At 54.0% G+C, this 17,722-nt stretch overlaps 8 protein-coding genes across 8 annotated transcripts; 3 read left to right on the forward strand and 5 right to left on the reverse strand.

The window, feature by feature from the left end:
• Nucleotides 1–250: 250 nt before the first annotated feature.
• PC9H_001230 (uncharacterized protein) lies at nucleotides 251–2,486 on the reverse strand (the record flags this gene model as incomplete). Its single annotated transcript, XM_036770880.1, has 8 exons — nucleotides 251–385; nucleotides 447–659; nucleotides 714–744; nucleotides 805–838; nucleotides 902–1,061; nucleotides 1,123–1,822; nucleotides 1,890–2,182; nucleotides 2,295–2,486. 8 exons carry the CDS (start codon nucleotides 2,484–2,486, stop codon nucleotides 251–253), a joined length of 1,758 nt encoding a protein of 585 aa, XP_036636725.1.
• A 467-nt stretch (nucleotides 2,487–2,953) lies between these two features.
• Nucleotides 2,954–3,203, forward strand: PC9H_001231 (uncharacterized protein; the record flags this gene model as incomplete). Its single annotated transcript, XM_036770881.1, has 2 exons — nucleotides 2,954–3,129; nucleotides 3,194–3,203. The coding sequence occupies 2 exons, from the start codon at nucleotides 2,954–2,956 to the stop codon at nucleotides 3,201–3,203; spliced, it is 186 nt and encodes a 61-aa protein (XP_036636726.1).
• Nucleotides 3,204–3,631: 428 nt separating this feature from the next.
• Nucleotides 3,632–5,050, forward strand: PC9H_001232 (uncharacterized protein; the record flags this gene model as incomplete). Its single annotated transcript, XM_036770882.1, has 1 exon — nucleotides 3,632–5,050. The coding sequence occupies one exon, from the start codon at nucleotides 3,632–3,634 to the stop codon at nucleotides 5,048–5,050; it is 1,419 nt and encodes a 472-aa protein (XP_036636727.1).
• Nucleotides 5,051–6,155: 1,105 nt separating this feature from the next.
• PC9H_001233 (uncharacterized protein) lies at nucleotides 6,156–6,846 on the reverse strand (the record flags this gene model as incomplete). The annotated part of the gene is made up of 4 exons (XM_036770883.1): nucleotides 6,156–6,179; nucleotides 6,235–6,310; nucleotides 6,360–6,733; nucleotides 6,781–6,846. 4 exons carry the CDS (start codon nucleotides 6,844–6,846, stop codon nucleotides 6,156–6,158), a joined length of 540 nt encoding a protein of 179 aa, XP_036636728.1.
• A 236-nt stretch (nucleotides 6,847–7,082) lies between these two features.
• On the reverse strand, nucleotides 7,083–8,339 carry PC9H_001234 (uncharacterized protein; the record flags this gene model as incomplete). The annotated part of the gene is made up of 2 exons (XM_036770884.1): nucleotides 7,083–7,868; nucleotides 7,986–8,339. The coding sequence occupies 2 exons, from the start codon at nucleotides 8,337–8,339 to the stop codon at nucleotides 7,083–7,085; spliced, it is 1,140 nt and encodes a 379-aa protein (XP_036636729.1).
• A 566-nt stretch (nucleotides 8,340–8,905) lies between these two features.
• CEF1 (Pre-mRNA-splicing factor cef1) lies at nucleotides 8,906–11,871 on the reverse strand (the record flags this gene model as incomplete). Its single annotated transcript, XM_036770885.1, has 9 exons — nucleotides 8,906–10,317; nucleotides 10,373–10,835; nucleotides 10,893–10,935; nucleotides 10,985–11,132; nucleotides 11,184–11,463; nucleotides 11,515–11,617; nucleotides 11,672–11,727; nucleotides 11,787–11,797; nucleotides 11,847–11,871. 9 exons carry the CDS (start codon nucleotides 11,869–11,871, stop codon nucleotides 8,906–8,908), a joined length of 2,541 nt encoding a protein of 846 aa, XP_036636730.1.
• Nucleotides 11,872–12,774: 903 nt separating this feature from the next.
• Nucleotides 12,775–15,886, forward strand: PC9H_001236 (uncharacterized protein; the record flags this gene model as incomplete). The annotated part of the gene is made up of 13 exons (XM_036770886.1): nucleotides 12,775–12,812; nucleotides 12,872–12,926; nucleotides 13,007–13,071; nucleotides 13,136–13,180; nucleotides 13,242–14,016; nucleotides 14,072–14,095; nucleotides 14,153–14,431; nucleotides 14,482–14,620; nucleotides 14,675–14,772; nucleotides 14,827–14,931; nucleotides 14,985–15,044; nucleotides 15,100–15,346; nucleotides 15,414–15,886. 13 exons carry the CDS (start codon nucleotides 12,775–12,777, stop codon nucleotides 15,884–15,886), a joined length of 2,403 nt encoding a protein of 800 aa, XP_036636731.1.
• A 203-nt stretch (nucleotides 15,887–16,089) lies between these two features.
• Nucleotides 16,090–17,493, reverse strand: PC9H_001237 (uncharacterized protein; the record flags this gene model as incomplete). The annotated part of the gene is made up of 6 exons (XM_036770887.1): nucleotides 16,090–16,324; nucleotides 16,384–16,494; nucleotides 16,555–16,927; nucleotides 16,978–17,153; nucleotides 17,207–17,300; nucleotides 17,373–17,493. The coding sequence occupies 6 exons, from the start codon at nucleotides 17,491–17,493 to the stop codon at nucleotides 16,090–16,092; spliced, it is 1,110 nt and encodes a 369-aa protein (XP_036636732.1).
• Between the last annotated feature and the right edge of the window lie 229 nt (nucleotides 17,494–17,722).

The raw sequence follows: 17,722 nt of genomic DNA on the forward strand, positions 1-17,722 counted from the left end.
TGGCGGTAAGTGGTCAGGCAGAATATGCTTAGTCAGCACACCGAGGCCAAATCGAAAACCCAACACGATCGACCGTCGGTCCGAATTTCGTCCCGGTATCTCAAATGCATAAGCGTTTTCAAGTATGCAGGTACGCTCATCTATTGATTACTAGAGTATATCTATCAAGTAAAGTCCTGATTTAAAGTCGTGAATAAGTCATGATCAATAACCGGGATCTCCGCCCCTGCTCTCCTGCACCATTAATCCTTCAATACGCACAATACGCAACGCAAAGCAAAGGGAAGCCAGCGTAGAGGCCGATCCAGAAGACGACATTCCCCAGTAACTTGTTTTTCTTGATCACCGGGATCCTGCTAATCGCAATGAGCGGTATCTGCGCAAGCTAATCACCCGTTAAGCATCAACATTCAGTCAGTCACTGATGCTACTTAAACGTTGCGTACCTGCAGCAAGAACAAATACATCCTGATCTTCTGGGTAACAACAACCATGACGAGCTCGTGCGCACAGGCGCTCAGCAAGAACGTCACGATCATCGCGTTCCTTCTCGAGAGCTTGTAGCTCGTAATCGTCGAGGCGTACACGTGTCGCAGCAAGAAAGTGTGCACCGGCTTGTTCCATTTACGGGAGAACTCATCCCAGCTGGTCGAGTTCCACTTGTAACGCCGAGTTGGTTAAGCTTAAACACAACCGAAGAAGGATGAACGTACCCAGTCCTCATAGAAGCCACGATCAGCGAAACTACAATGAACATATCGTCAGCAAATAAACAGGACGTCGCCTATTAAGACCTATACGCACTAAGAGAGCTCTGCAAATCCGTTGCAAATACACTCTGTTGAGGAAGAAGCGAAAGGGTCAGCCTAAGCTTCTTCCCAATAACCCATTCACAACGTACCGAAAATAATGAAGAATAGCAGGAGATACGCCATCATGAACGGTATCGATAAGTCAAGTAAGGAGCGGAAGAAAGATTGCTCTTTCAATGTCGGCACATGCGGGAGTATGAATGTCTCCGTGACGGTGTACAGGAGTGCGAACGTGCCGAATGTAGCGACCTGTAAACACTCGGTACTCAATGCCGGGTCACAAATAAACACCTGACATCGGCACACGCACCGTCTTCTCAAAAACATAAAGCGGCCTAATTCTCTCCGTTCGCGGATACTCCAGCTCGTACACCAATGTCGGTACGAGCTGATACACCGCAAAGTTCTTCAGCGTAATATTCTCGGGCCACTTCACGGGATACGGTCCCCTCGTACTCAATTCAGTCCGCAGCTCCGTCAGATCAGCTGCCATTGCAGAGACCTCTTGGTCAGGATGGTCAACAAGGGGGTGAACGTGCAGCGCTTCTCCAGTCTGGGCGCCGGCTCCTTCTCCTCCACCCGTCGTCACTGTCGCGTTCCCAGTTTCCGAAGAGGATGATAGTGTTGTTCCATTCCCATTCCCCTGCTTCTCAGCAGCGACCAAGCGTTTGCGCAGGACCGACGCCGCCGACGCGTCCATATACGAAGACTGCATCCCTTCCGGGGCCAGCGGCGTCATCGACAACGGCGTCTCCTCGCGATCGCTCGTATTCGATGAATTCGTCGCCGTTGCGTTGTAGTCAATCTCTGCCCTGTGCGCCTTCGCGTCCGCGACCGCCTTCTCGTAGCCGCCTAGACGTGCTGTGCGCTTGCGCAGGTCTTCTTCGAGAATCTGCGCTTGGTCGTGTATATATTTGAGCTCGCCATTGACGGTCATGTAGGAGTGCATCTTCATCATCATGACGAGGGAATGCAGGGTCAAGAATCCCGATTGGACCCACGGCCACTGACTGCGACATTGGGTGAGACATGAATGTTCACCACACGCGGAACTGAGTAGCATTGTGGCTGACGCACCGGTTGAAGGTCCAGGTAACGGTCGTGAATAGGACAGTCGCCTGCAGCGTATGCTGGAGGATAATCCCCGTGTAGTAGTAGTTGATCCACCCCCTGCTTATCGCCTTCGTAAATGGCACACACAGTGCCGTGCTCGCGACAAGTACGGCGTCGGATATGGCAAGGGTGATGGCGTCGCGCGAGAACATTGTGGCGAAGTGGAGGTTGAGGATGTAGCCATTGGTTTCAAGAGAACGAATGTATGTGCTGATAGTAAAGAGGAATATGGACACCCAGAACAGCGAAAAGAAGCCCTAATGGACAAATGAGTACCGTCAGCTTCGCATTCATTAAAGCGAGTTAGCATCGAAGCATCCCGTCCCACTGCTGAGCCCTTCATTCATTTCGCGGTGTACAATCACTCACCCGAAATTCATTCTGCCCCGATGTCGCATTATTCGTATCGAACACAGACGTCCTCGGCGCAAATGTCACCAGCGCGCGAAGCTTCTTCGACGTCTTTGAGCGGAACGGCTTGGACACATATATAGTGCCCTCCGATGTTTTGAAACCGCCGCTATGAGTGCGTGTGTTCGCCGGTGCCGCATCGACGGGCATGGTCGTCTTGAATATTTATTGGTGGCTGGGGTGATGATGATGAAGGAGGTGAAAGAAATAAGGAAAGAGGGAACACCGCCGGCTCTTCCTCTCCAGGAGTTCAATGGAGCACTCGGCCTGATGATGATGAGAAAGTCACCTCGCACGTGCTGACTCTAATAAGACATCACGTGCCCATTTAGCGTCGCGGTTAATTAATTGGCGGTCGCGACTCGCGATCACCCTCGTAGCAAACATGGCAGACAGCGTTCAGGCCAAGTTGATTGTCACTGAAAGGTACGTTCAATAGTCGCGATGGTACCTATGTGTAGGCCGGTGCGACGTCCACCGAGAGGCTAAGCCCTTAGTTATAGGGCACTCTTAGTCCGTATGCATTTGTGAAAGATGGCACGAACTCAGCTATGGGAAACAATTCAAGCGAGCCCCTCTTCACTCTGGCGGCTGCTACGTATACGGTAGCTTGAGATATGATTACTGCCCGGCCGGCAGTGACCTTTGGGTCATGGGACGATGGCAAGGAGATCCATGTTTATGTCTTTTCCAATATCAACAAGGAGAAGATCGAAGCAGCACAGATCCCCCTCTGGAAAGCCATCGTCGCTGCTGCCGCACGCGCTTTGAATCTTCCCGCTGATGTTGCCTTGTAAGGCCTCCATGTACCCTAACATAAACACAAGTTTGATTGATCAGCCTGTGGTCCTTTGTAGCACGTTTTGAGATGATAAAAATATTTGATATCCTACAGTGTCACTAGATTTTGATACTTGGGGGCGCCGCCATACACTCTAAAGTCTCACTTGCTTGCACTGATTGCACTTAAACTCTACAGAAATTGAATGAAATATCACGTGCCAACTTATACGAGCGACGATCACCTGGCAGCAGCTCTTTACCTGAACTTGTATTTATCTCAAAGTCTGCATACCGTGCGCCAGCCTTCCTTTTTACTCTTTTTTTTTTACTTACCTGACCCCTCATTCCGCTTACGATCAGGGAACCCGTGCTCTGCAAGCCCTCGCGTGCCCGTTCGACGGTACTCTTCCCCTTTTCCTGAGGCCCCCCCCAGTCAGTCCCGCACTTTTTCTATATCCCCTGCGACCCATTTTTGATCCGTCAAAAGCTTCCTCCACCCCATCCCGCCCCCCATGGCGCACGCACTCATCCACGTCCTGCCCCCCGAAACCCTCTCCGAAATCTTTCTCTTCTGCCTCCCCTCGGACGACTTTGTCAAGATCAGCAACAAACACGCCCCACTCGTCCTCACCCTTGTCTGCTCTTACTGGCGGCGCGTTGCCATCGCCTCGCCCCAGCTCTGGTCCTCGCTGCTCGTGCACGACAAATTACGCACAGACACCTTCCCCCTTATCGATACCTGGCTCGCGCGCTCAGCAGACCGCCCCCTCAAGCTCGCGCTGATGCTCTACGACGGCGGCGAGCACCGCCGCTCCATCGCGCAGGGCCTCCTCAACCGCCTCGTCGTGCACGCCACCCGCTGGCAGGAGATCCACCTCCAGCTCCCGCGCAAAACCTACGCCATCCTCTTCAAGCGCCTCAAGAAAAAGTACCAGACGAAGCGGCGCCCGCTGCAGCTGCCCTTCCTCGAGACGGTCACGATCCACACGTCGAACGACGAGGGCCGCGGCGTCGGCGAGATGTTGTGCAGCGTCCTGCAGGCCGCGCCGCGCCTGCGCTCGCTGTTCTGGGCGGACTTTGGGTGCATGTCGTGCACGATCGACGTCCTCCCGCAGAGCGCGGGGCTCATGGAGCTCCTCCTCGACATGAACCTCACCGTCAACCAGGCTCTCTGCATCCTCAGCCACTGCCCCCAGCTGCGCGAGTGCACCTTCGGCGCGCTCCGCCTCTGCGACGCCGCCCCGCCCCCAGAATCGCCGCTCCTCCTCCCCCAGCTGTCCTCGCTCACGCTGCACACGTGCCAGGACCTCAGCGTCCTCTTCGACTACGTCACGCTCCCCGCGCTGCGCAGCTTGAGCATCCAGTACGTGGCGGACAACATGGAGGGGCACGCGTTCTTCACTGCGTGGCCTGTCGCGGAGTTTGCGGGCATGCTTTGGAGAAGCAGGTGCCCGCTCGAGTCCCTCCAGCTGCACGCGATCGGCATGGATGAGTGGGCCCTCATCCAGTCCCTCCAGCCCGTCGAGCACTCTCTCAAGCGCCTGCGCATCCGCAACTTTGGCCCCGCATCCGTGAAGGACCACCTCCTCCGCCTCTGGACGAACGCGCCCGCCATCGCCGACACACTCGACTCCAGCCGCCCTACTTCTCCCTTCCCCTCCCACTCCACCTCTTCCTCAACAGCAGCAGCCTTCTGCCCCAGCCTCGACATCCTCGAGCTGCACGAGTGCATCGACGCGTCCGCCGGCGTCCTTGCCGCCATGGTCGCCTCCCGCACGCACACCGTCGCCCTTCGCACTCTTGCGGACGCCACGCCCCTGCGCCACGTCGCCGTCTCCGGCGGCTGCATGGCGGACTACCGCGCGCTCTGGAAGATGAAGAAGGACGGCGCCCTGGTGCCTGACCTGCAGATGGACCTGCGCAGCTTCTGAGTCCCGAGAAGCCCCATGCTCGACATGAATTACGATTTACGCGCTATTTATTAGATACTTACATACACACGACCGGACCTCACCCCACGCACTTGTATCCTCTTTCTTCTTCTTTCCTCTGCGTCTCTCACTGCAGCCTGGACCCCGCATCTCCCAAGACTATCTATTCACCTATACATCGATATCCCGTAGACTCTCTGTTCTGTTCTGCTCGCATCTATGACCAACCATCCAACCCATCTCGCCAAATGGCAGTTGTTTACTTGATGATGTCCAATATCCCTACTTACCCGTAGATGAGTTTAAATAATGAAAGCAACGAATTGATTAATGAGGCGGCGACAACGCGTCTACGTCCGACTCGACTGCATGCCAATGTGGGGGCGGAAGAAGGACGTTGAATATTAATTATGAAAGACACTCTAGCTCGCAGGCATCTTCACGTACAAGCTCCCGCACGTAATACCAAACGCCTTCAGCCTCCCACCTGGTGCAAATTGCTCACATGGCACCGCAGAAAAGCTTCGAGCCCCTGCTCGCGCTTCTTCAGTTCTTCAGTGCATCCCAGAATCGGTGCCTCGACATACACTGTAGTCGCCTGACTAAAATCACAAACCAAGTTCAAGGCTCTAACATTCAATGTCCAAACGTCCAAACGTCCAGGGTGCAATGCCCATGCCCCCGGCTCACGCTTGGTTCGACGATGCCCTGGTCCGATTTGATGCTTTGATGATTTGGGGTATTCCTCTGGGTGGGGATGGTAGCGACCGAACGACGCAAACGGTTGTCAGTGTTAGCCCAAGCATTGAATAAGATAACATGTCTGCGGGAGTGCCGACCCGGGTTGGTGATTAAAGAGGGGGGCTAGCATTGACAGTGAATATAGGAACCCATAGATAGATGGTCGGGATCGTTCTGTCCAAAGACGAGAGCAAGATAGAAGGGGAGTGATGGGTGAGAAGGTTACAGAGGGGAAGAGCCTTGAGGGCTTGACTCGTGAATTGGGCTCGTTCTGCAGCGTCTCGCTTACCACTGGAGCAGAGTTTGGGCCTTATTTGCAATAGAAAGTGGGATAAAAAGGATACTGTAGTGGTGGACATGGGTTCTAATGTAACGACTTGATGTATTCCTATGAACGATTTCGCATCAGAAGGAAGGAGATAGGTGGTGGGCAAAGAACGCACCTGCTCCAAAAGTGCTATAGACTGCTTGAAGTTGCTGACTTGTTTCCAGCAGTCGAGAGGGGACGTTGGGTTGTTCCTTTAGATAATGAGAAGGATAGAGAGAAGGGAAGAGGAGAGAGGCGTACTGGTAGCACGATATGACGGCAGCGGAGGCCTGGCGTGCGGCGTCGACCTCTGCGGCATTCTGCTTCTGCTTCGACCTCTGAACTTTTTCCTGTATCTCGTCGAGATCGCCGAGTAGGGTCGGCCCACTCTTCACGCCTCCTTCGGCACCTTCCGCTCCGTCATCGAGTCGAGCTATAGCGCGCTCCTTATCCAGATTCTCCTTCTGGAGGGCGCGTTCGATCTGGGAGCGGACGTCCTCTTCCTCTGCGCGCAGGTGTGCTAGCTCTGCCTGGATGCGGGAGCGGACATGGTGGTCGAGGGTGGACTGGCGCTCGGGAGGGATTTCTGGAGCGGCTGCGTGGTCGGAGAGGTGGGAGACGACGGCGGGGGAGAACTGGAGCGGGATGAGTGTGAGTATGGGTAGGAGAGAGAGCTGGATACCTGGATTGAGGTCTCTGGGTGGTAGACCTTGTTGTCCGAGTCTACGCGTGATTGAGACCCGCCCATTTTTGTTGTGAGAATGGATTGGAGGACGGAGGGATGTCGCGGTCGGAGGTTGTTGGGTTGACACGTGATCCAAGGGGCGCCTGCTACTCATACAGACGTCATCGACATTGCAACTTCCCATTCTATTTAAAAGGAACACTGTTCATTACACTACCCGAGTCGTGTCCGTTGTTCTACACCATTCTACTTCTACAGCGTGCACTTCATTCATTATGCGTTGAGTCCGATGCTCACGATCACAGGGCCACCCCCTCCCCCGTCTGCGAATATGCCGACGTCGTCGTAGCCTGCGATATCCGGCTCCGCTCCCCCTCCCCCCCGCGCACCTCTCTCGCCTCTTCCCGCAGATGCCTCGAGCCCCTGCTCTGTCTCTGCTCCCCTCCCACATTCGAATACGAGGAACTGCGATTCATAGCAGCCTCAACTCCCACCCCCATCCGCGTGAACGCAGCCCGTATAAGGCTCGCAGGCGGCCGCGCGAGGTGCTCCTCTGCGCTCTCCGTCGAGTACCACGATGCCGAGCTCACCGTCGACGGCATGTGCAGCAAATTCCGCTCCCTCTCCCTCTCCTCTCGTTCCCCCTTCCCCTCCCCTTCACGATCACGCTCCCGCTGCAGCAGCGGCCGCGTCGTATCCCTCGATTCAAACGACGGCGTCGGCGACCCCAGCCCCGACCCAGAGTCGTAGCCCCAAGCGTCGGGGTTGATGCGCTTCGGCGGGCGCAGGGGCTTCAGTGGTTTCGGCAACGACGGTTGGGGTTTCGATGACGATGGAGTCGATGATACAAATGATTGTGCTTGGTATTGCGGTGGTCTTTGTCTCTCCAAATCCCCTCCCTTCAAGTTATTCTTGCCGTTGCTCGAGTTGCTCGAGTTCTTGCGGCCTCTCCCCGTGAACGTGACCCGGCTATTCGACGGTTTCACCGACACTGGGTGCGGAGGACCCGTTCCGCGCATAATCATCGGTGGACTCGACGGCGCGATGTTGTGCAGCGTATTGTTCTTCGTCGCTTCGACCCAGTACTACCATCCAAAAAAACAGTCAATGTCAGTACTAGTACTAGTATCAAACAATAAACACCCAAGTCATAAATCGAAGCATAACACACGAAACACGAATGCGAATAAAAGGTGACATACCGCTTTCTTGCTCTCCGCCTCGCGCCGCCGCTTCAGCGCGCGACTGCAATACGCCCACGCCATGATGATCGCGATCGCGAGCGCCATCCCCGCGAGGGTGCCCCCGACGATCACGTTGACGGGGAGCCCCGCACCCCCATTTGAGCGTCCATTCCCGTTTCCGGCCTCTGCATCTGAAGTAGGAGGTAAACTTGCACTCGAGGCCGAAGCCGAAGCTGCAGGCGAAGTGGCGGAGGCGCGGGTGCGGGTACGGGTGGCAGAGGCGGTTGCTGATCCGGACGTGGACGTGGACGTACTCGCCTCGCCGTCCGACGCTAATGTAGTCTGCCGCGCGACGAGGGGTCGAGGGAACATCTTCGTTCTACCGGTCAAGCTTCAGCTTCGCTTCAAGACAAGGACTCTGCACGCTTTGTACATCCAAGCAGCCTTTGACATATATATATTCCAGTGGGGCGCCGGGCACCACTCCCCGCAACATGAGGCCTTTGTACCTCACAAAGCGATCGCCCCATCACGACATCACGATTCGCAGACTGCAGCACGGCCAATATGGGATTCTATTGGAGCGAATCCTGACATATGCAAGGACGTGCACGGCCTCTGGGGTCGAGGCCGCGCACTGGCGAGGGGTGCCCTGGCCACGAGGCTCCGAATCCCTGAAGAACGCCTCGCAATCGTCACATAGGAAGTACTAGAACATGCATGCATGTTGGACTAGGAAATCGGGGGTCCAACCTACGACGGCAAATCTGCCAAATCGTTCACCCTACCTGCCTGCCTTGCCCTTTGCCCGCGAAGTCAAGGTCCCAACTCCAGCTCATCGATGCATCGAATTCGAAAAGCTAAGAATACAACATACAAGCCCCGACATCGACATCGACGTGGACACGAAGCCAAGATTGAGTTATACTTATACCTATCTATCCATCGACAGCATCCATCTCGGCAAGCACGGCTTCATTCAGTGCCTCAGCGTCGGCCATGACCTTGTCCTCCAGTGCCGAGACGCGTGCCTCAGCTTCCTGCCGCTCCGATTCCAGTTGCGCGTATTGCGCTTGCAGCGACCGCTCCCTCCTCTCCAGCCTCTCCACCTCCTCCTTCAGCGCCTCCACCCGCCGCGGGCCCACCGCGCCCTCATTCACCTTCAACCGCGAAAAGCTCTCATAGTCCACCTTCACCTTCTGGAACTCCTCAAACGCCTCCGTCATGCGCTTCGCCAGCGTCTTCGCGCGGGCCTGGTACCCGCCGAGAGTCACACCCAGCTTCTTCTCCAGTTTCGCGGATTTCGCAGCCTCCTTCGCCATCTTCTCGCGGCACTGGTTCAGCAGAACCGTATACCCGTCGATCCTCTGCTCAGGCGTGAGACTCGCGGGTTCCGTCCACTTGTTCTGGGCCGCATCGAAGACGAGCTGTTGCCTCACGCGTGCCCACGACGCGGATTCGTCCACGCCCTCCGTCTTGGCCAATGCCGCGAGCCCCTCCTTGAGCTGATCAGGATTAGCGTTCGGGAAGCCAACCATCGTCGCCAGCTCAAGATGGATCGTGACCCTGGCCGCGTCGATGTCATCATCGGCAGGCATATGGTACGCGGACTTGGTGGAACCGGGTTTTGATGAACCGGGCAGGGGGTGGGCAATTGAATCGTGTTGTAGAATATTAACAAGTTCCTCGTTGATAAGTTGCATTGTCTCTGCGGGTAGATCGTCGTCTTCTCCTATACTGAGATCATTCATGAGTTGCGCCATGTCAACATTGGCTGGGCGAGGTAAATTCCGTTGTACGGCCTGAGAACGTCTCGCCAGAGCCTTGCGTTCGTTCTCCTCCCTTATCCTCTGCAGTCGTGCATCCCGTTCAGCAGCGTCCTCCTCCGACATCGGGGTCTGCCCATCAACATCGCCATCGCCGTCTTCATCGTCAGGGACCAAAAGCTCAAAGTTATTCTCCGGTTTCGGCAGGTTCAGGAATCCCGCTTTCAGCGCGCGCTTGGCGGAGGATTCCCGCAGTTTTTGTTCCCTCGGTGTATCTCCAACGAAGGACGTTTGGTCCGCCGGATTGATGGAGAGATTGTCACGCATAGGCGTGCGCAAAGGTGTAGCGGAGATCCCCGCGCGCACTGTACGGGGGGTAGCGGCAACGTCGCCCGATTGCTCGGTATCGCGGGGGGTAGCCAGAGGGTTCGGGGTGAATGCAACTTGATGACGGGGGGTAGCGCTTTCGAATCCTGTGCCACCTCCAGGACCGATATGCAGAGGAGTATTCTCCTCGCCGAGCAGAGGGGTCTGCTGTATAGTCATGTTTCGTAGATTTCTGGCTTCCGTCAAGACATTGTCCTCTGTCGTAGTCAAACAGTGAGCTCATAGTCTGAGGGTAAAAGAATGAGTACTTACGCTGCGGTGCAGTCCTAGGTGTCCTTGCCATCCTCGCATTCTCCAAGCCCTCATATTCCGTCAACAACCTTCCACTTGCTTCACTCCCCCCATTCACCAAAGCCTTCGCACTCTCCCCAGCCTGCCCAATCTTCACAATATCCTCCAACTCCGACTCTCCCACCTGCGCCGCCGGCAACACCAGCTTCCTCCGCCTCCCAATCGACTCCGCCTCCTTCAGCTTCTGGATCTGCGCATCCCGTGCAGCCAAGAATTTTGTTTGGTGGGAGTTATCTCCGTTTTTCCCTTCGGCTGCTTTCTTTTGTCGCTTTCGCCGCTCGGCTTCTTCGTCGTCGGTTTTGCGCTTGTTTTCGAGGCGACGGAGGGACTGGCCGACGGGTGCAGACGTGATACGCGCTTGCTCTTCGGAGGTGTCGTAGAACCCAGGAGCGGCTTTCTTCTCGAAGGGTATATCTGCGTTGTACTATATGTGTATACTATGTTAGCTAGGCAATGAGAATTGTGTTGCCGAGCCACGCACGTCCATGCCCTTCTTTTTCGAGTTGTTGCGCATGTTCCCAGATCTGTGGCCAAGTCAGAGAGCCCAATCGCTGAAGTGTAGAGCATACTCACAAGACACCAGCTGCCTTCAATTCACGACGCTTCTGCAAGGCCGCCAACCTCCTTGCCTCCTCCAACTGACGCTCTCGGGCCTTCCGCTTAGCCTTCTTACCTTGGGTATTCGCAAGACGTGCACGAGCCTCGGACAACATTTCCTTCTCTAGAATCCATTCGTGAGTCGTAGTGCGCTTTTAGCATCAAATCCACGCACCGTCTTCGTCCATGTCAATGGGATCTGGACGTGCAGGTTTTGTCTCCGGGTCTGGGTCGATTTCACCAGGCCTCAGCCGACGCACATCATCCGCACTAGGTCCCGCATCCCCCTCTGGACCAGCCAGTCCCAACTCCTCGTTCTCCTTCGCCTCCGCCTCATCCAGCAGCTTCTGATACCGCTCCAAACACTGTGTGGCCGTCCGTCCGACAATGGGCGCTATTGTCCGCCATTGCGTTGGCATCAATTTTGCAAGGTGCAGAAGTTTTTCATCTTCCGTCTGCTTTCATGGTTGGAGCTGGTCATGGAGCGGGTGTGTATGAACGCGCACCTTCGACCACTCCGTCTTCTTGATAGACGGGTCAAGCCATTCATACCAACGCGCCTTGCATTGTTTCGGTGTCTTGCGAACCAAGAGGGAGGATATACGGGCCCTACAAAGGATCTTTTCAGCACAGACAAAACCTGCGTGGTAGCATGTTGCATACCATTGATTTTTGCCGTACTTGGCTATCGCAGCCTTGAGAACCTCATCCTCCGTGTTCTGGATGTTGAAAGTGTGAATGGGGATGCAGGCTAGATGGCGCAGACAAGGGACATTACCTTCCAGACCCCTAGAGAGCGTGTCAGAGCAATACAGCGAAGAAAGTGAAGCGCGCGCACCTCCTTTGATAATTATACGAACCATAGTCACAAGTGGAAGGAGATGAGCGTGGTGCTTAGGGTTAGGGCTTAGCAAGCAATCCTGTCCGTGGGAGAATGATGCTGAGGTAAGCCGGACAAAGACCTCACATGGGTCAGAACGCCGGAGTGTTTGTGCATGGTGTGGTCCGGCCTTCAAGGAACGGTGAGCCAGATGGCCGCAGCGTGACGCCGTCTGATGGAGGATGATGATAAATACAGCCGGGGCGACCGTGAAGCCAGTTCATTGTGGATATATTTAACGCCAAACCAGTCCTCCCGCCCATAAAAGGTCTGCGCTAATACCGGCATCTTGATATCGGCAATGCAACGGCATTAAATTTCGCCAACGTAACGCCACCCAGGAGGTTTGACCGGCATCACCCGCGGACAGAGATAGAGTTAAGAATGGCCGGAAGAATCTCACAGCTTGTTCGCTAGAAGGGACGCTTGCCTGATCGTTATTTTCTTTGCTCTGATACTGCATATCCTGCTGTATGCAATCCCAAGGAATGGCAGGCACAGGTCGCCAGCACAGGGATGGTCGTGACAAGGAACCAAAATGTGTATTTGGGGATGTTTGCGGAGGAAGGGAATAAAAAAGCTTGCCGGGTAGTTGCCGACCGATCGCAATTCAAACTGAGTTACCGCAGAAGGCCGAAGTTGTCTGGCTGAAAACCGACAACCTTGGTCCTTCTCTTATCCTTAAACCATCATCTTCGCCACTGTCTCCCCTCCTCGCCCCCTCCTCCTCATTGTACCCGTCGACGAGAATATCCTTCAAAATACCCGTGGCCAGCCAAAGTCGCGCGTTTACTGCCAAATTGTAGATTTCAACCCCCGGCCTTCACTTTATGCTTTGATAACCGCTTCTCCAGCTCAGCCTGCTCCGTTGAAAACCCGGTCTTCGATGGATCCACAGCAGTCCCTCCCCAACCCTGATGACAAGTCTGTTTACACTCCTTGTTCTCAGAATTCTCACCATCTCATCGCTGCTCACCATGTAGCTCGAAGCCAGTCCTACGTGGTGCTCGCGCGTGCACCGTCTGCCGTGCTGCCAAGGTAAGGTCTCCCCCTCAGCCGGATGACTATCACTCCACTAAGTGTGTACTCTGTATCGCCGTTCATTCGCACGACATCAGATGAAATGTGTTGGCGCCGAAGACGGCCAGAAGCAGTGCCAACGGTGTAAACGGGCTGGCCAAGAGTATGTATTTTGTTCGCCGTGTCTCCCACAAATCAATGTTGATATCAAAGGGATTCTCCGCTAGATGTGTATTCGAGAAGCACCGTCGTGGCCGTAAACCCGGTTCAAAGTACATTCTGAACTTCTTCCCACTCATCGAATTCCCTTTTAACATCGTTCTGTGTGTACAGGCTCTCAGAGGCCTCTAAAATGCTCCGTCGCCTGGAGAAGGGGCTGAACAGTGCGAAGCTCAAATCGCAATCCAACGAGGCTGCCCTCGCGGCTTCCTACCCTCCGAACGACTCCCGAAGTGAAGCCACCCACCCGCTCCGTCCTGATGAACGCCCGTTTCCTCAAACCCACTTCCCCTCCAACCAATTACCGCCGCTTAACTTACCAGCTTACCAGGCTAACGGGTATCCCAACTCCGCGTCGTCAGTGAGGCAAATGGAAATCGACGAGGAGGACGAGGACCGAAACGATGAAGGACTCTTCCCTGCCAAACTAATCAGAAAAGAAGAGAACCAACGTAACTCGTTCTTCCGGACCATCCTGAATCCGGAAGAGACCCCTGTAGCTGCGAGCAGCAACTCGAATCGACAATCACCATATGTTCCCCCGCCCCGCGCCACTCCTCCCAGCGGCTTGAACGACCCTGTTACCGCCGGCCTCATAGACGAGAAGGAGGCGCAAGTTTTATTCGATCTCATATTCCTACGCCTTAATCCTTTTATCAACCTCTTCGACCCGGAATTGCACTCTGTTTCTTATGTCCGCTCTCGCTGCCCATTCCTCTTCACCACGCTTATTATGGCCGGCTGCAAATTCTTCAAGCCCCAGTTATTTGACAAGTGTAAGCGCCTTGCTAACGAGTTCGCTGTTCGGGCCTTCGCCGAACAGTGGAAACGTGTAGAGGTGGTACAGGCATTCGCTTGCTTGACATACTGGAAGGACCCTGATGACACTGTGCGTTTCTTTCGTTCGATTCATGCTACAGTTTGTGTTGCTCACGTTGCCACAGCGAACCTGGATGTTTATTGGTTACGTGAGTCTCCATGTGTGTGAACCAATATTTCGGTTCGGTTTCTCATCTTCCTGTTAGGCTTGCCGCATGGCCATCGAGTTGGGGTTGAACCGTTATGTAGCCCGGCCACCACCCAACGAGACCGACATCCAGATGCTCGAGCGACGCAATCGGGAACGCACCTACCTCGTCTTGTGGGTGCATGACCGAAGCTTAAGTACCCAGACCGGTCGTCAGTACATGCTGCAAGAGGACGAACTTGTTAGACACTCCGAGACTTGGCACGAAGAGGGTGGTCGCGTCCCACGGCCTGAAGACGTTATTGTGGCGGCCATGGTTCAATTACGTCGTGTGGCAGTACGTTCGCAACATTGCGGTTTCCCGTATCCATCTCATTCGGTGACTAGTCGGAGACCACCGACATGTTTTATTCATCTAAAGGACCAGGCATCAACCACCAAGACGTAAATTACGACGTTGTCCTACACAACTGCAATGGGAAGCTCTCCTTATGGTCTGACGCATGGACTCGGGAGATGCACCGAGGTAAGTCTATGCCCCATTCTGACTCTAAATTCCCGGACTTAATAATTTCTCCAGCTCACGGGGAAACGTTCCATTTCTCCTTTTTGAATCTATTCCGCCTTGGTGTCCGTCTATTCTTGAACAGCTTCGGCATCTCCGCTGCGATGGCTCCAGTAAGTACTTTTGAAACGCCATACACACTGAAGTAAGGCTGATCTCGTGCCCAGGGGAGCCGTGCAAGTCCCAGCACGCAGGCACTATCGGTGTGTTTTGCAAGTGCATCGGACTCCTTGATCATCCTGTCAAAAGACTTTGCCTCAATGAGCATGCTTGTGGGTCCTCCATTCTTCTCCGTATAGCGAAATCCTTATCACTATCGTATCAGCGCTATGGTCAAGATTCAATAACTGTTATGTCTGCATATGCGGCTATTTTCTTGTTAAAGGCATGTGCTCCCTTGTTTGGCTTCTCACCGGAAAACTTACCCGTGTACCTATTAGCTTCTTCGCTCCCCCAACACGGTTGCCCTGCTTCCCGATGGCGCTGCAGAAGACAGTTGCGCACTCATCACCAGGACGGCGAATGCATACCATGAAGTCTCGACCTTGTCCCAGACGTCAACATTGGCGGCCTATCACTCACGGTTCCTGCACAGCTTGGTCGCAAGCAGTGAAATATCTAATTCATCCCGCCGAATGGAGAAGGAACGTTCCGACAATAGTATACAGATTGATCCTCGGCTCCAAGGTAAGAATTAACAGCTCGGCTGTCACCGCTTCGCCCCCAGCTTTGCTTAATTCTTTTTTGTGTTCAGGGAGTACTTCGTCGCATAGTTCCGTCCAGTCGTCCCCGCCGCAGATGCATTCACACCATCCGCCTAACTCTGCCGACCAGTCCTTCCATTTCCCTGCCTCACCTAATATTCCAGCTCATCCCACGCAGCAAAACCATTTCGCCGTCGACGGGACCTTGAGAGGCAGACATCCTTCGAACACGGCAGCGAACGTCTATGCTGGATCAAACTACTTCCCCGGGATGGTACCCCAACATGCATCTGAACTTGATGCCAACTATTGGAAACATATGTTGCTAGAGCTAGGAATGGGATACGGGGAACACGCCGAGACAACTGGGGACGCAAATGTGGACCAAGATCAGCGACACATGTCCGGACACCCAGAGCAGCCGCATCAGCAGTATCAGCATGCTATCCATCAAGGTCACCCCAGTCAAGGACATCAAGTGTCATACCAACACCTGCAAACCTCGCAGGGATACGATCATTAACTTCACTAGCTTTTATCACATTTGTATAATGCTCTCCCTCGCTTGTTGTACGTCGTACTTCGTATTCTGCAATGTCGATTAGCTGTGCATGTTCCTCTCACAATTGCCTAGTGTCGCAACTGTCATTTATCCACGAACCATGGTAGTTTAGTCTGGATGAGATGTAATCTATATTTATGAAATGAAAGATTGGCTCATTGTATTCACGAATCTACACCGATGGGAAAAATGGCCAATTCCGTGCCGACGGCCACCACCAAACGCGGAATGCCTGGGGCGGCCAGGAAATCGAAATCTCGGACGAAGTGCGGACGTGGCAGAATACTGAGAACCGTTGGCTGCGCATGAACGTAATTGATGTTATGCATGTGGATAACCGCGCCCTTAAGCGGCGATTGACTAGAAACAGCAAAATATTCCGGATATGTATGGCACCACCTATAAGACTCATCAGTACCCGAGACGGTGATCGCCATGGTTGTCCTCGTCTCTCGTACCTGAAACGGTGGGTGCCTTCGGGGAAGGTCGTCCCGCTCACTCGAGGCTTTCCGCCTTGTAATGTTGCCAGATCCCAGATGTGGAATTTAGGCCCGTAAGCAGCACCGATGCTAAGGAAATGAAATGCGTGTCAATATCATCAAAGAACGGCCACATAATTGGGCTCCTACATGTCCATCGCATCTCTCCGCCACCCGGCAGATCCGCTCCACTGGACTGATATCCCAGCAGAGCCATCAGCGAGTAGTGATGGTTCAGTGAGTTCCATGATGCTTGAATGGCGCCAGCTATCACGGTCCTTCTCGTCATTTTCTGACCGCCAGTCAGTGAGGAATATCGAGCCTCGGCAATCTGCCACAACCAATTCCTTGCTGGTCAGGGGGTGAGAACAAACTGATACCAGGGGGTGAGAGAAAGGGATGACGTAGGCCGTAGGCTGGGCTCGAGGCGGCGGGGTAGGCGAGTCGTCTCTGTCCATCGAACCAGAGCGAGAAGGCAGTTCGGTTGGCGGATAGAGGTCCCATATCATCAGCATCCTGTCATCTGAAGAGAATCATTGGTAAGAAAATCACAAAGAACTGCAATTGTGATACCCGAGACTGTCGCAACGTAACGCGAACTATCTTCTCCATGACCACCGCAGAATGTCATGTCGTCAATCTTGCCGTGGTGGCCGCTGATGCCTCCTGCAAAAGAATAGATATTTTCTGCATTAGACGACGTTTTCGTTAGGTGATGCAGCCTGAAATCGAAGCTCGCTGCGACAAGCCTAGTTCGGACGTTAGACATGTTATATATGACTACCAATGTAAGGAAACTCACTGTATACTCCAATCATCCCCTGCTCCCGGTGATATCGCATTAGATGCCCAGGCTAGAGCAGTAATTCTGGAGCCTATGTGAAACGAAGCAACAACTTCGCATTTTGATTCGGTCTGCAGAAACGCAATGTGAACAAACTATCGAAATTATGGAAACCAAAGTTAACTTTCAAGTCTGAGGACTTGGACTGAGTGCTCGCCTCCTATTGCGACTAGATCGCTTGCATCTTCGTTGCAGCAGGGCCTGACCACGTAAATGTTAGTTCCATGACTGAAGCGGAGATCCATGGTGACTGTCGTGGTTGATATTCAACTTCTCTTGAGGAGCGCGTCTGCCATTCTTAATGTTCTTTATTTTGATCTGTTGCGTGCAGCCAAATAGCATGACCGCGTCTGTGCACCTCTTGCCATGAGCGTCCACCCTCCAAATCGCAATAAAGCGCCAAATCCACTCGTATTCGCTGCGCTGTCTGTTCTGTCCTTTGCAGCATTCTACACAGTTATCAAGAAAAGGGAG

This window comes from Pleurotus ostreatus, assembly GCF_014466165.1.
Source record: "Pleurotus ostreatus strain PC9 chromosome Unknown scaffold_1, whole genome shotgun sequence".
Taxonomy (NCBI): Eukaryota; Fungi; Basidiomycota; class Agaricomycetes; order Agaricales; family Pleurotaceae; genus Pleurotus; species Pleurotus ostreatus.